Source organism: Brachycentrus maculatus, unplaced genomic scaffold, assembly GCF_059751285.1.
Source record: "Brachycentrus maculatus isolate JH-2025_06_01 unplaced genomic scaffold, ASM5975128v1 h1tg000142l, whole genome shotgun sequence".
Lineage (NCBI taxonomy): Eukaryota > Metazoa > Arthropoda > Insecta > Trichoptera > Brachycentridae > Brachycentrus > Brachycentrus maculatus.
In genome coordinates, this window is record NW_028280895.1 from 1,848,538 (window position 1) to 1,862,357 (window position 13,820).

The 13,820-nt window shown below is 33.4% G+C and overlaps 3 protein-coding genes across 4 annotated transcripts in view; 1 reads left to right on the forward strand and 2 right to left on the reverse strand.

Annotated features, from left to right (window-relative positions):
- Tsr1 (Tsr1 ribosome assembly factor) overlaps positions 1 to 13,820 on the reverse strand; it is a 231,511-nt gene that overhangs the window by 203,375 nt on the left and 14,316 nt on the right. The gene's annotated exons all lie outside the window — the stretch shown is intronic.
- Positions 1 to 13,820, reverse strand: part of LOC148309013 (calcium uptake protein 1 homolog, mitochondrial-like) — a 30,146-nt gene that overhangs the window by 2,010 nt on the left and 14,316 nt on the right. For both annotated transcript variants that reach the window (XM_088260738.1, XM_088260737.1), the window contains exons 7-10: positions 10,064 to 10,224; positions 9,851 to 9,986; positions 9,509 to 9,614; positions 9,158 to 9,375 (exon numbers count right to left, since the gene is read on the reverse strand). In XM_088260738.1, coding sequence (XP_088116864.1) covers positions 9,158 to 9,375; positions 9,509 to 9,614; positions 9,851 to 9,986; positions 10,064 to 10,224 — 621 coding nt within the window. The remainder of the gene's footprint in view (positions 1 to 9,157; positions 9,376 to 9,508; positions 9,615 to 9,850; positions 9,987 to 10,063; positions 10,225 to 13,820) is intronic.
- On the forward strand, positions 10,512 to 13,819 carry LOC148309014 (carbohydrate sulfotransferase 11). Its single transcript, XM_088260772.1, has 3 exons — positions 10,512 to 11,245; positions 11,434 to 11,695; positions 11,777 to 13,819. Exons 1-3 carry the CDS (start codon positions 11,033 to 11,035, stop codon positions 12,496 to 12,498), a joined length of 1,197 nt encoding a protein of 398 aa, XP_088116898.1. The 5' UTR covers positions 10,512 to 11,032; the 3' UTR covers positions 12,499 to 13,819.

Here is a 13,820-nt window from a genome sequence, read left to right on the forward strand (position 1 = left end):
CTACAATTTTCGTCAGTTTTCTTATTAACCTTACGGTGATAAAAGAGCCGCAGTAAACGATGATACTCGATGATATTCCTAGTTGTTTTTACTGATCATGTAAAAAGTTGAAATATAACAATTTTGTGATGTTGGGTTTGGTAAATATGTATCTGAAAATGAGAAAAATCATTTTCAGATACATATTTACCAGTACCCGCCATAGCCGAGAACGAGTACGGCTTGTGCGCTTCTGACGGCCAGTGTTGTCAGACGTCTAAGAGTAGTTTTCGGTATTGAGATTGCGAAGTTACGAAACTTGCTGAAGTTTTTTTTTTTATTTAAACTTTTTTTTCAAAATTTACGCGATGAATTTATTTTCCCCGTCGCCAAAAATTTCCTAAAACCCGTTTAATTCCTTCGTAATCCTTCAAATTCCATTTCATCTCTTTATTCCTTCAAAATCCGTATAAAACGGACAATACGTATTTGTCCAAATTTGTCCGTCATACTTAAATCCGTAAAAAAACAGACAAATCCGTATGATCTGGCAACACTGCCGTACGTACTCTGCAGTATTCGAAGGTTTTCCTTCACGCGCGCGCTTGCATACATACACACGGACACACTGGAAAACGTTTGGTATTGATGATTCTATCAAAAGTTCGCAACTAAAATGAGATCGTCCGCAGCGAGTTGTTTTTGCCTAGAATTTCCACTCATGAATTACATGAAATTATAGTAACTTTAAACATAAAGAGTAAATCCACTCACGAGTAGGCATAGGCTATGAAACTTATAAAGTTGAAGCCTGAGTAGGGACATGATAAACGGTGTTGCATAAGCCGTAGATAGATTTCAGAGTCACTTGGACGTTAGGTAATTCAAAAAAATAAAAGAGATCGTCCGAAGCCGAGTGCGCGTGTACGTAAAGTGCAGCACACAAGCACACTCTGAGAAACGTTTATGTATTGGTGATTCTATTCCCAATTATAATGCGATTTATTTATTTCCGTCGCTGCAAATGAATAACTTTATATTATAATACTTTTATATAACACGTAAAAGTATTACGGAGGAACACAAAAATTCCGAGCCCGTATCTATTATATTTTATATTGATATTCTATTATATCCCGTATCTATTATATTTTATTACATAAAATTATAGTAACTTTGAACATAAAGAGTAAATCCACTCACGAGTAGGCATAGACTATAAAACTTAAAAAGTTGAAGCCTGAGTAGGGTCATGATAAGCGGTGTTGCATAAGCCGTAGCTAGAATTCAGAGTCACTTGGACGTTAGGTAAATAAAAAAAATCGCAGCAAACTCACTGGTGTCCCGCAGCGGGCAAAAATCCAAATTTTACAAAAATCGCTAAATCTTCCAAAGTATCAATTATTTTTAGATAAAATATCGAATTCACACTTACAAGATATTGTTCCACAGTATTGTGTCTTTTAAAGTATAATTTTGTTTAAATAACGAGAGTACTCCGTAATATCATATTTAGAAGAAGGCCTTAAATATCATTCTAATATCTGGATAAGTATGTACTTATAAAATCACCTTTGTGTAGGGCAACGTTGCAAAAATTACTCTTATAACTTATAACCAGTCGAACTTTTATTTTTGTGCACTAAACTTACCCGATACTGTTTTGGTGGGTGTTTTATTTAAATTTTTAGATCAATGAAAATTTAATGAGATAAAAAGACGGGTGCAATTTGCAGATTATTATTTTATACCATTGAAATACGAAGGCGGACTGTAATTTGAGAATTTTAATAGCCCACGGAAATAATTTCATTGAAATAAGAAGAGACAGATTACAACTAAAGAATTATTATTGCTAATGTAAACCATTTCACTGACTCGTTGTCTCTAATTACTAATTACTCAGGATGACATTTTTATAAAATGATTCGTATTTAAATTACGAAGGAAGGTACTTACCGGGAACAGCGGCAACCACTTCAAAATAATCGTTAAAATTGTTCACTTAAAAATCACCATTAACATTATTCACATAAAATAATCTTTAACATTGCTGACTTAAAATAATCTTTTTCATTGTTACTTAAAATAATCGTTTATTTTCCCCTGTTTAGTTTTAACATTTCTTTCACAGTCTCGTATAATTATTTTGGCCAATGCATCAGAGTGGGAAAATGCATCTTCCGGTAATTCTGGTCTTCCTGATACGTATCGTTGGAGAACGTCTAAGGCATGAAAAACTTCGGAAGTTAACGGTAACGAAACAGACGAGGTTTCATTGCTTTCCTCATTCAATGTTTCATTATTGTCCTCATCACTCGTCTCAGATGCTGTAATGGGAGGCACGGGAACATAAACATCAGACGTAATCACTTCACGGTCGCAAGAAATAAACTCATCGTAACTTGTAGATCCCAACAAAACTATTTCACCCGTTGTTAAGTTCGCTTGGGGGGCGTCAATTTCATCTACGGGCAGCGAAGAAAATCCGCATTTTTTAAAACAATTCGCGATTGTTGTAGATGTTACCGATTGCCATGCTAAACTCATAGCTCGACATGCATCCAAAACTGTCCATTTTCTTAAGTTTTCCGCAGAACAGCCATTGTTTACCTGTATAATACAGGAACGCAATAGACTTTTTCTGTAATGGCTTTTGAAATTCTGTATAATACCCTGATCTAGCGGTTGGAGTGCACTCGTAGTATTGGGAGGTAGAAACAAAAATTCTATGTTTGGCGCAACAATTTCCGGCGCGTAATGTGCTGAACAATTATCCAAAATCATCAGTATGTTACGATCTTGTGCTGCCATTTTTCTCTGCATCATAATGACGAAGGTCTTAAATATTTCCCGCGTCATCCATGCTTTTTTATTATGGAAATAAGTAACTGCGGGAAATGTGCTAAAAGTAAGGCCTCTGAAGCATCGTGGTTTTCCATATTTTCCGATGACTGTGACCTTTACTTTATCGGATCCATCCATATTTGTACACAACGCAGCCGTCAGGCGTTCCTTGCTACGTTTTCCTCCGTGGCATTTCTCTCCTTTGAGAGCTAGTGTTCGATCTGGCATCATGTTATAAAAAACACCAGTTTCATCCATGTTGTAAACATTTTTTGCGTCGTATTTCTCCCAAATATGCCGATTGTTCGTTATCCAGCTCGAAACTTCCTCTCCATCAACTTTTTGGGAATCGCCACAAACCGCGAGGGAAACAATGTTGTGTCGCTTTTTAAAGCGATCTAACCACCCAATTGATGCCTTAAAATCAATTCCCATCTGATGAGCCAACGACTTTGCTTTTTCAATCAGCATTAAACCAGATGTAGATATATTCGCTGATCGGATTTGGGAGAAATACTCGAACAATTTTTCTTCCAATTCTTCAAATTTGGCAGGCCGTACACGCTGTTTGGAACCGTTCGCCTTACATCTATCAAATGCATCTTCAATCTTCTTCCGATTTTTAAAAATTGTAGAGAGAGAGGAAACCGGAATACCATATTTTACGGCTATCTTGCCTTTACTGTCCACTTTGTTGTCGATGTCCTTCAATATCGTAATTTTTTGTGCGATAGTTAAAGTTTTGCGGGAATTATTACGCCCTGAAGCCATTTCAAGTTTCACAAAATTTTGCGAAATGTACTTTAAATAATAAATTACGCTACACTAGTATATGTATACACAGATTACACAAAATGCCGTACGAAAATAGTCCACTAAATATTTGAATGAATTTTAACGATACAAGTTTACGCGAAAACAATCGTCAAGCGAAAATGAATTTACGTAAATATGCGTTCCGAAGCGGAACAAACTTAACCCCACAGACGTCACACCGAGACTGACATTCAAAGATTAAATCACGTTCCCAATAAGTACATATTGTAATTTTCGTAGGGATACTGTTTATTTTTCTCAAATTTTGGCGGGTGGATTCGACTTCCAGCCGCGGCGAAGTCATGCCCCGCCGGGAGCTACGTCACATCCAGGTGTGGATTTTGGGCGGACTCGGCGGTTTATATACAATTAAGCTAGTCTGTAATAGAAACTTTTAACCATTCTGGGTGTCAAAATACCGCCGCGCGCCGCCGAAAAGGCGATAAATTGGGAATTGTGGAATTGTGTACTTGGCTTTTTTTATTTTCTTATTATATACTTTTACTAAATGTAAAGCTGTACAATAGGGTGAGCCGATGACGTTTTTTGGCGAATTCAACAATGAAAGCAGTCTAAAAATTTGCATTTTGTATTGCACATAACGAGAAAAATATTTTTTTAAATATTCGATACTACTTTTGGCCCTCAACCAGAGCTCAAAGTTTTCGGAAAAGCCATTTTTTGCGCTTTACCAGCTGTCATTTCGTAATTAAGTAATTCTAATTAAATGTTACGATATGTAATATACTTTACTTAAAAAGCACATAAAGGCAAAAGTTGCAATTTACATTGTTATAAATAGGTAGCGTTGTTTTAGTAAGTCATTATATCCATCAGTATTTGGCCGGCGCGCGGAGCTCTAAGGAATCGGTAGCGCTGTCCGTAATTTTCTTTAGATCCCTGTACTATAAAAATGAATTTTAGAATATTTTATAATTTAAAAGTTAAAAATTATCTTAACAAACGATTAAAGTTATTATGAGTTCATCTAAACCCTGTATAAAATAATACTAGATTTTGGTTTTTAGCCACTTTTATTTTTGAAATTTTTCTCGAACCGGTTTCAAAAAGAACTTTGTTATCTTCAGGGATAGACATGTACATGTATATTCCAGAAGACAACAAGGTTTTTGCCGAAACCAGTAGGAGAAAAGTACCAATAATGGATGTGGTTAAAAACAAAGTTCTAGTTTTATTTTATAAAGTTTTATAAAATGTGCCACAAAATATATGCCAAAAATATTCAAGAAATAAGCTAAACCCGCTACTACCATAGACGTAGTGATGTAGATTTTCCCATATTTGGCGAGAATTTTTTCATCGAAAAAACAGATGAATTTCAAAAACAAATCGAAAAATTATCGATTATCAAAACAAGGTTACAACACCTTTGTCTAAAAGAAAATGGAATTAATATTTACAGGAAACTACAGAATCAGTGAGTTTAAAATCATTTCCTGAACCCACACCATCCAAGAGGAAAACTTTACAACTTCCTGCTATAACAGGTGTGTGTAAACGATTTGGTTTTTCAGACCGATGGGTTGCAACTTTGACTTTGTTGTTCTAAAAGACTACAAGCCATATGTACTTCACCAATATTTGGAGCTGGCAAATATATTTCAGATTCAATCTTCAATGATTTTTTGAGCAACAGTTTGGAGCTTGAAAATATTCAATGCCTAAGCTGCGATGGGATTGTATTTAATACGGGCTCGAAAAATGGAGCAATTCAGCATCTATAATAAATATAGAATATACCATTACAGTGGTTTATTTGTGAATTACCTACATTCTAATGCATTACCGTTTTGACATTTATTTACCCATGATGGTCCCACATCTGATCTTCGGGGAAATTCTAATCCAACTGGAAAAGCTTTAAGTTTTGTGAATGGTTATCTATTATAGATTTTTTACTGTAACTGTAAACCTACTACATACTCTAAGCTGGGACCATATGTGTCAATCTATTACTATCGAACATTGTTCACCTGAAATCGTAAACCAACAACCTGGAAAAATGGCACACTCTCGATAACTGACAACTGTTTATTTTAAAATACACAAATAATTGTCAAAGTTTACGCTTCAGTGTGGTTAATTGTAATAAGAAAACCATAGGTTAGTGCAATTTATGTAATTGAAATAATAAGTATATCCGGAATTTTGGGGATGATTTAAAATCAAAAAAGATTCTGTCATTCAAAGGAATGCTTTTTTGTTCATCCTCGAAACTCAGTTTCAACATTGTTATCGGATACCAGAAGCTATATCGGGACCTAAATTTGAGAAGAATCATCGAAACTCGGAAGAAGACAGATGCTAACCTTAAGGTTATTTAAGTTACCAAAGCTCAATTTTCAAGCTACCAACTACATAGAAATAATAATTAGGGTTAAATCATAAGTTACACAACCACCAATCTTAATTAAAATATCGGACAGCTTTTAAGAAATGATTTTAATAAATCGAAGATCAGTTTTTACTATATCCTCAATCCCTTGTTACATGTAGGCCTTGTGGAACGCCGCGTAAAAATGGTGACAGAAGCCTCGATAACAGTAACTGGCCCGAAAGCAAAAGATGGTGTTATACGAACGAAAATGAAGTACAGGACTAAAATACCATCATTCAATAGTAATAAACAGTGTGAATCATAAAAATTACTTTTATTTTCGCACTCTGCTTTATATAGAAAAATCTGTGAATTCCGTTTTTTTTATGATTTGAAAAATAAATATAAAGCCAATTTCTAAATTTAAAAATGCATTTTTATTGCGTAATGACTCTTCTTTTATTGATATATAATTTTTTCTTGTAAAAATTAAATTTCATATTTTGTGGAAATTGAGGATATCGCTGAAAAATATCAAAACGTAAAAATTTCAATCTTGGTGTGTTTGTCGTTTTTAATTAACATAATGTATTTAAAATAATTTTAATTGTTTGTAAAGATAATCTTCAATTTATACTTAATCACACTTAAAATTCTAACACATTTCAAAAGTACCAGGATCTAAAAAAAACACAGAGAGCGCAACCAATTCCTTTGAGCGTTTAGGGCCAAAAGTAGTATGGAATATTTTTTTTATATTTTTACGTTATATGTAATCCAAAATGCAACTTTTTAGACCAATTTGTCTTTGATATCTAAATTAATATTTTTTTTCATACATCAACGGACCACTCTACTGTACAATTCCCGAATAAAAAAATAAAAAATAAAAAAAAACCGTCTGCAAACGGCAGATGCTGCGGCGCCGGCGCGGCTTTGAAATATTTTTATATTTTAACATTTTTATTTCGTTATAAATGTACATAAATGTATTGGCATTTGTTTGTACGGGACAAAAGTGATTTTGTTATACATACATATTAATCATTATATAAATGCATTTTTGTATGAAAAATTGGTTTTAGGAATTTTTTTTTCGATGTACGTCATTAGATACGATAGAATTTTCACAGTTTTCTTATTAACCTTACGGTGATAAAAGTGCCGCGGTAAACGATGATACTCATATGTATTTTGTACACAATATGAGAATGTGATTTTAAAACCGGAAAAACGTGAATATTCCTAGTTGCTTTTAATGGCCAAAGTTGAAATATAACAATTTTGTAATGTTGGGTCTGGTAAATGTTATCATAAAGTTATTCATTTGCAGCAACGAAAATAAATAAGTTGTAAAAAAAATCGGGATTAAAATCGCCAATACACAAACGCTTCTGTGTTTGCGCGTGTGGCGTGCTTTGTAAGTATGCGTGCATGTCGCACGTCGTAACACGTTACTCCGCCAGTACTCATAGACCAGTAGATTGTCTTGCACGACACTACGCTTTTTTTTAAATTACCTAACGTCCAAGTGACTCTGAAATCTAGCTACGGCTTATGCAACACCGTTTATCATGTCCCTACTCAGGCTTCAACTTTATAAGTTTCATAGCCTATGCCTACTCGTGATTGGATTTACTCTTTATGTTTAAAGTTACTATAATTTAATGTAATTCATGAGTGAAAATTCTAGGCAAAAACACCTGCTAGCGACATTACGCCGCGTTTATAACGGCCACTTAGGGCGCTTGTCCACAACCCGGAATTCCGTGTAATTTTACTGTCTGGCACGTCAGTGAGCGTTTTAAAATGACGATTGGCTTGTGACTTTGTCCATCTTTCTTCGGATCGGAGCTCTTGATCGGTGCGTGAACACGTTGCGCGTAAATTCGATCGGAAAATCGTAGTTTTAAAACGCTAACTGACGTGCCGGACGGTAAATTTTTGACGGTGTAATTCCGTGTAGTGGACAAAAGCCCTTACGATGTAGATAAAAGACGGATACAATTCGAGGATTATTATTGTCAACAGAATCATTTCATTGAGATAAAAAGATGTCTACCATTGAGATAAGCAGGTGGACTGTAATTTGAGAATTTTTATGGCCCACGGAAATAATTTCATTGAAATAAGAAGAGACAGATTATAACTGTGTCGCCTACTTTCAAAATCCGCCAGATCCATATAAGTCGAGTTTACAAAAATATGCCTAATTTATGTCTCAAAGATTTGTCTATCTTTAGATAAAATATTATAAAATAAAGAATTTCCCCATTTTTTTGGAAAGTTTTTCAGTATTTAAAAACAAAAAAAACACGAGACACAAACCGATAATGACATAATCTTAATTTTTTACCTATCCCCGCTCTCTGATTGACCGATATAGGTCAGAAGGCGAATTTCATGAATATATCGGAATTTGAAATACAACACTGTTTTTAAGTATTTTTTAGCGGGGTTTTCAAGTACATAAATTTTTTAAACAATGAAACCCAAAATTGGTATTCCGATAGAGTATTTATTTTAAAATCTTTTAAAATTGGATTTGGCGGATTTTGAAAGTAGGCGACACAACTAAAGAATTTTTATTGTTAAAGTTAATCATTTCACTTACTCATTGACTCTAATTACTAATTACTCAAGCTGGCAGGATATCGTATTGAATTACTTTTTAAAATCGCCATAAAACCATCGGTATATGGCGCGGCGCCGTGGCGGCGCGACTTTGAAAAATTTTTATCTTAACATTTTTTATTTCGTCATAAATTTACATAAATGTATTGGCATTTTTTCGTACGGGACAAAAGTGATTTTGTTATACATATTAACGGGATTTCGTTATATAAATGCATTTTTGTATGAAAAATTAGTTTTAGGGAATAAATTTGGTTTTTTTTTTCGATATACCTCATTTTTCGATATATCGCGATTCGTTATATCGCGACTGTACTGTAGTGTAGTTCTGAACTTCACTTTTTCCCAGAACAACATACTGTAAAAGTCAAGTCTAAATAATGTAGGAAATATCAATAGAATGTATGTAGAATGTATTGTCTAAAACACGTATTTCGAAACTATACATTGAGTTTTCAAATGTTCTGTATCCAATAAACTTTGTTTAGGTCGATAACACATTACTGAAGGATTCACGATATAAGGGCAGTTCTCGTGACTTACTGTTTTCATCGAAGATGGTGAATACGACATTGATTACATGGGGACTCAAGTCGACGTGTGCTACGGTGAGAGCCACGTGCTTCAGAGTGGGCTGGTCGATAGAAGCACCGGCAATATGGTAGAAAGTGAGGGCAGTATCCACGTCATTAATGTTACTCAAGAAATGGAAAAACTTCAAATAATCATCCCTCGATATCCCGACACCGTGATCACGGAACCTAAAAACATTTATTTTGCAATAACTTTTAAGTTTCAATTCAATCAATTGTAAATTTAAAGTTGATCAAAAACATAAAATAAACACATAAATTTAGCGTGAGGTTAGCATAGTTCAATAAACAAATTACTTACGCTTTCTTGACCCTTTTAAGCATTCTAGATTTCTTCTTTTGTGGGTAGCCCGCGTAAGCCAATAAGAGCTGCGCAAACTCTGCTTCAGTTATGTTACCATTTTCATCTGCATTCAAATATATGTAAATAAACAAGCGCTATTGTATTACACGAGACAGAGAAATTTAAGATATTTCAAAATGCAGTTTTGGTTGTTGCACCACTGCTAATATTTCTAATTCTTCTTTGTTTTCGGGATTAATGGCAATAAAACTTTATTCAATGTAAATATAGGACATTGTAAAGTATTTTATTTTATATATATTCCATAGCTAAAAAATAATAAAGAATATGTGTACATACCTGGATGTTTTCTCATAAACTCGAGGGATAAAATTTCTTTCTGTAGTTGATGTTGAAAATCTAAAAACTTCTCAATTGTCAATTTTTGGTCCATATTGGGCCCAAAGAAGTAAGTGGTCAATGCCGAATTGACCCCCTGAAAAATATATTTGCTCGTAAGTATTTTGCTGAAGAGTAAATAAGTAAAATGATAGAATGCAGGTAGGTACCTACCTTAAAAGTATTTCCCGTGTTAGCGTGATCCCTGTGCCGAGATCCAATACTGGTTTGCTGTCGAATAAGAGTGGCTACTTTCTCAAACTCCTCCGAATCAACATCTCCATCTCCGTTCAGGTCAAACATTCTAAATGCAATCTCAAAATGGCGTCTGGATGCTGCAAATAATAAAAAAAAATAGATAATCAAAAATATTACAAAATTCTGGTTCCTACAGAATTTTTTCATTAGGTAACTTATTTAATTTGAAAAAAATTATGAATTCAACTTCGAAAATAAATAAGAAAAGAGTGAAAAAAGCACAAAAAAAAAATTGTAATAGTAACTTAATTTTTCAAATTATTTTTTTTAATAAAACACCCGTGTACAATAAAACAGTAAATATTTTTTTAATAATAAATAATATTAATTCTTTCAAGGCAGTGATATGATAAAGAAATATAATTGAGGTTGTCTATGGTACGAATTGTAATGATTCCAGTGTCTGTGGTATACAATTGTAAATATTGTAAGTGGAAACATTTTCAGGAAGAAAATCAATAATGTCGGACATGCTCAGTAGGAAAAGTGTTGTAAAGAAACATGACATGGGGTAGTGTTCTGTAGCTTTTAAATACTAGTTCAAAAGAAAACAATTTATATTTTTACTGAATTTTAATTAAAATAATAAAGAAGTAAAATTAATACTCGTGTCAGTAGATTTCCCATTGCGTAAACTGAAGGGAAAACCTATTTTTCTATTTAATTATATTTCCAATTCCTAAAGAATACCAACAAAAGTATCTGAATGTGAAATGATTCAAAACTGAGATGATTTTATGTGATCACCGAGCAATTTGTCAACTATATTTAAAAGAAGGGAGAAATAACAGATGTGCCAAAATTTGTAAGAAAATACACATTTTCTTCACCGGCTTAAGGAGTGGTGGATCGCGAGAAATCGAGGTGTAATTTCCTGAAAGGAATATGTTGAGCTTAACCTGCGCTAGGATATACTGTAAAGACAAAGTAAGGCATGTTAGCACTAGATATGTACATTGCATCGCTAAGACTGGCACATTTTTCCTTTGGGTTCTGGTGTACATGTTAATTATGAGACTGACAATATTTAAAAATAATAAGATAACTGAGAAAACCGAAGATATTCTATATGCGAGCAATGAAACAGAGCTTTGGCAGGTAATTATACAAATTAGAATGTCATTGTCAATACCTTGTACCCGTACATTCTCAAACTAGAATCGATTGACTTTTGTTTCATAGACGTTCATTAAATGGGGATCGATATTAATATTATTTAAATGCCTTCATTTTCATCTAAACTATATTTATTTTATTTAAAAAAAAAACGGTTGCCTTTATTTCAGAACAAGTGGGCCGAAAATTTTGACGAAGGACATTGGAATGGTAAAAATTACGAAGATTACACGGATATAGATATTAGTCGGATGGAAAAGGAACACGAGGAACGCAAGAAACAAGTTTGGAAAACGTGCGTAAAACGCGGATTGCATAAAATAGGAAAACCAAACCATTGGGAATTCTTCATAGCGCCGGAACATAATTTGATTTGGTGTAATATTTTCAAGGCCGCTAGTTCCAGTTGGATGTACAAATTTAATATTCTAGGTATGCACTCCGATAAAAAGAAAAGAGCTGACATTGTTTTTAGGTCGAGTGAGGATGTTAACGGGTTGTTGACTGTTTTAGGGGGCTACAAAGAAGATTTTCTCAAACACACCAGAGAAACGCCTCTAATTTTGGCGAGGAAGAAGTTTCCCCGGCCCTCCCTGGACTACCTGGAGACCAGCTTGCCGGGAGCCATATCCTTCCTCACGGTGAGGGAGCCATTTGAAAGACTGCTGTCAGCGTACAGGAATAAGTTAGAAAGGTACAGACAGAAATTTTACCGTAAAATGGGTCTAGATATGATAAGGCGGTATAGGAATGAAACGGAATACAAATTTGGGAAGATTAAGAATTACGGTCCAACTTTTTATGAATTTATTAGATATATAACGGAAAACTACAAAATGAAGGGTAGTGACACGGTTTTCGACGAGCACTGGGCGCCATTTTACAAATTTTGTACACCGTGTAACATCAATTTCACCATTATCACAAAAGTGGAAACGTTAAAACGCGACTCGGACTATGTTATTTATCAAGCCGGGCTCGAAACTCTACTCCTCAAACCGGTCAAGGAGAAAAGAATTCGAGTCAAAACTATAATGAATAAAGCCAAAGACGGAAAAGACACCAAAAGATTGCTTAAAAAATATTTCAAACAATTAGATAAACAAAATCTCGATGATCTTTTGAAAGTTTATGGAACAGACTTTGAAATGTTCGGTTACGACGCGAGTACGTACTACAACATGGTGAGACCGCATAGGCAGGAGAAAGGCGGCAAGGGAGATACGGAGCACTAAATACTGGAACGATAATCACACAGGCTGACAAACTTCTACTTTAACATGTAAATCAACCATTGCCGAGTGAATGGCATACCAAGTACTTAACCAAAATGGGAACATGTTTCAAGTTGAAATAAGTAAAGTGGGAGGAAATTTTGCTCACGGGTTATATATAACTGCATAGATTGGTCTTCAGCCTTTATGGTTCACACATAATCTAACAGATCGTGAGTGATTCAAAAATTCTATTGTGAAACGCAAAAACTTCAAATTAGTTATCAATGCTCGTAAATTAAGTAAGAGCGTGCAAACTTAAAAAATATTAAAATCGTGTCGGTCTGTGTAATTATTCCAGTAGGTTAAAAACAAAACTTCAATAAAAACCATTTCAAAAGAAATTAACGAGCCTTTATAAAATGGGGTTATCAACTTAGTAATTTAATTATTTAAAAATATATAAAACAAACAAAGAGCACAATTTTTGGGAATATGTGTCAGCATTATTGCACTTTGCACATTTGAGAATAAATTTGAAATTTCATATTTATTTATTTTACTCGTCTTCTATGTTGATTGAAAATACCAACAGGTGATTTAAACAATCAAAATAAATTTGCACGAAAAATAATTATTATAAAAAATATATATTTAGAAACCTATATAAATATACCCGCCAAATAACTATTTGTCAAAAATATACGTAATACACGAGATCACGTATTAAAAAATACATATTTATAAATCGATGTTGTCCTTTTATGTTAAAAAGTATATGTAGATCAAATTATTTAATTTATTGTACTTAATTATAAGAAAATATTGCTTAAAACCCCGCAGTAAATGAAAAGCCAAACCCGAACCCGCTTTGTGTAAAACTTTTATAGTCGTTTTTTCTATCCCATTTATTATAAAGGTATTATTGCAGTCTGATCTTAAACATTTTCATTGTTTTTATATGATAAAAAAAATTAATTACTTTTTGACAAAAACTATTTTTATAACAAATACTTTGTCTACTCATTTACAATTTTTTTAAATTTTACGAAGTTCTGATCTTCGTCACTGACATACATTTTGCACTCAGATGTTTTATTCCATTTACTTCTCGCGAGTCTTCTGTACCTTATGATTAAATATTATGAAAAATTTAAACTATTTTGAGAAATCTATATGTATACCCCCTATCTGTGTTATTCTTCAAAAGTGTCTGATTGTTGTAACTTATTATAAAAATTATTAAATTATAATTGTAAACATATTTATATGCTGATATTACGAATTGAATGTTTAATAAATGTCATAAAAAATAATTATTATGTTGTTTTACTTATCTCATT

Bases quoted from the DNA above. Each gene is read 5' to 3' on its own strand.
- LOC148309014 (XM_088260772.1), top strand. From the start codon at position 11,033: ATGTTGAGCTTAACCTGCGCTAGGATATACTGTAAAGACAAAGTAAGG. The intron at 11,246-11,433 runs GTAATTATACAA...CCTTTATTTCAG, and splicing joins ATGAAACAGAGCTTTGGCAG to AACAAGTGGGCCGAAAATTT. The intron at 11,696-11,776 runs GTATGCACTCCG...TGACTGTTTTAG, and splicing joins GTACAAATTTAATATTCTAG to GGGGCTACAAAGAAGATTTT.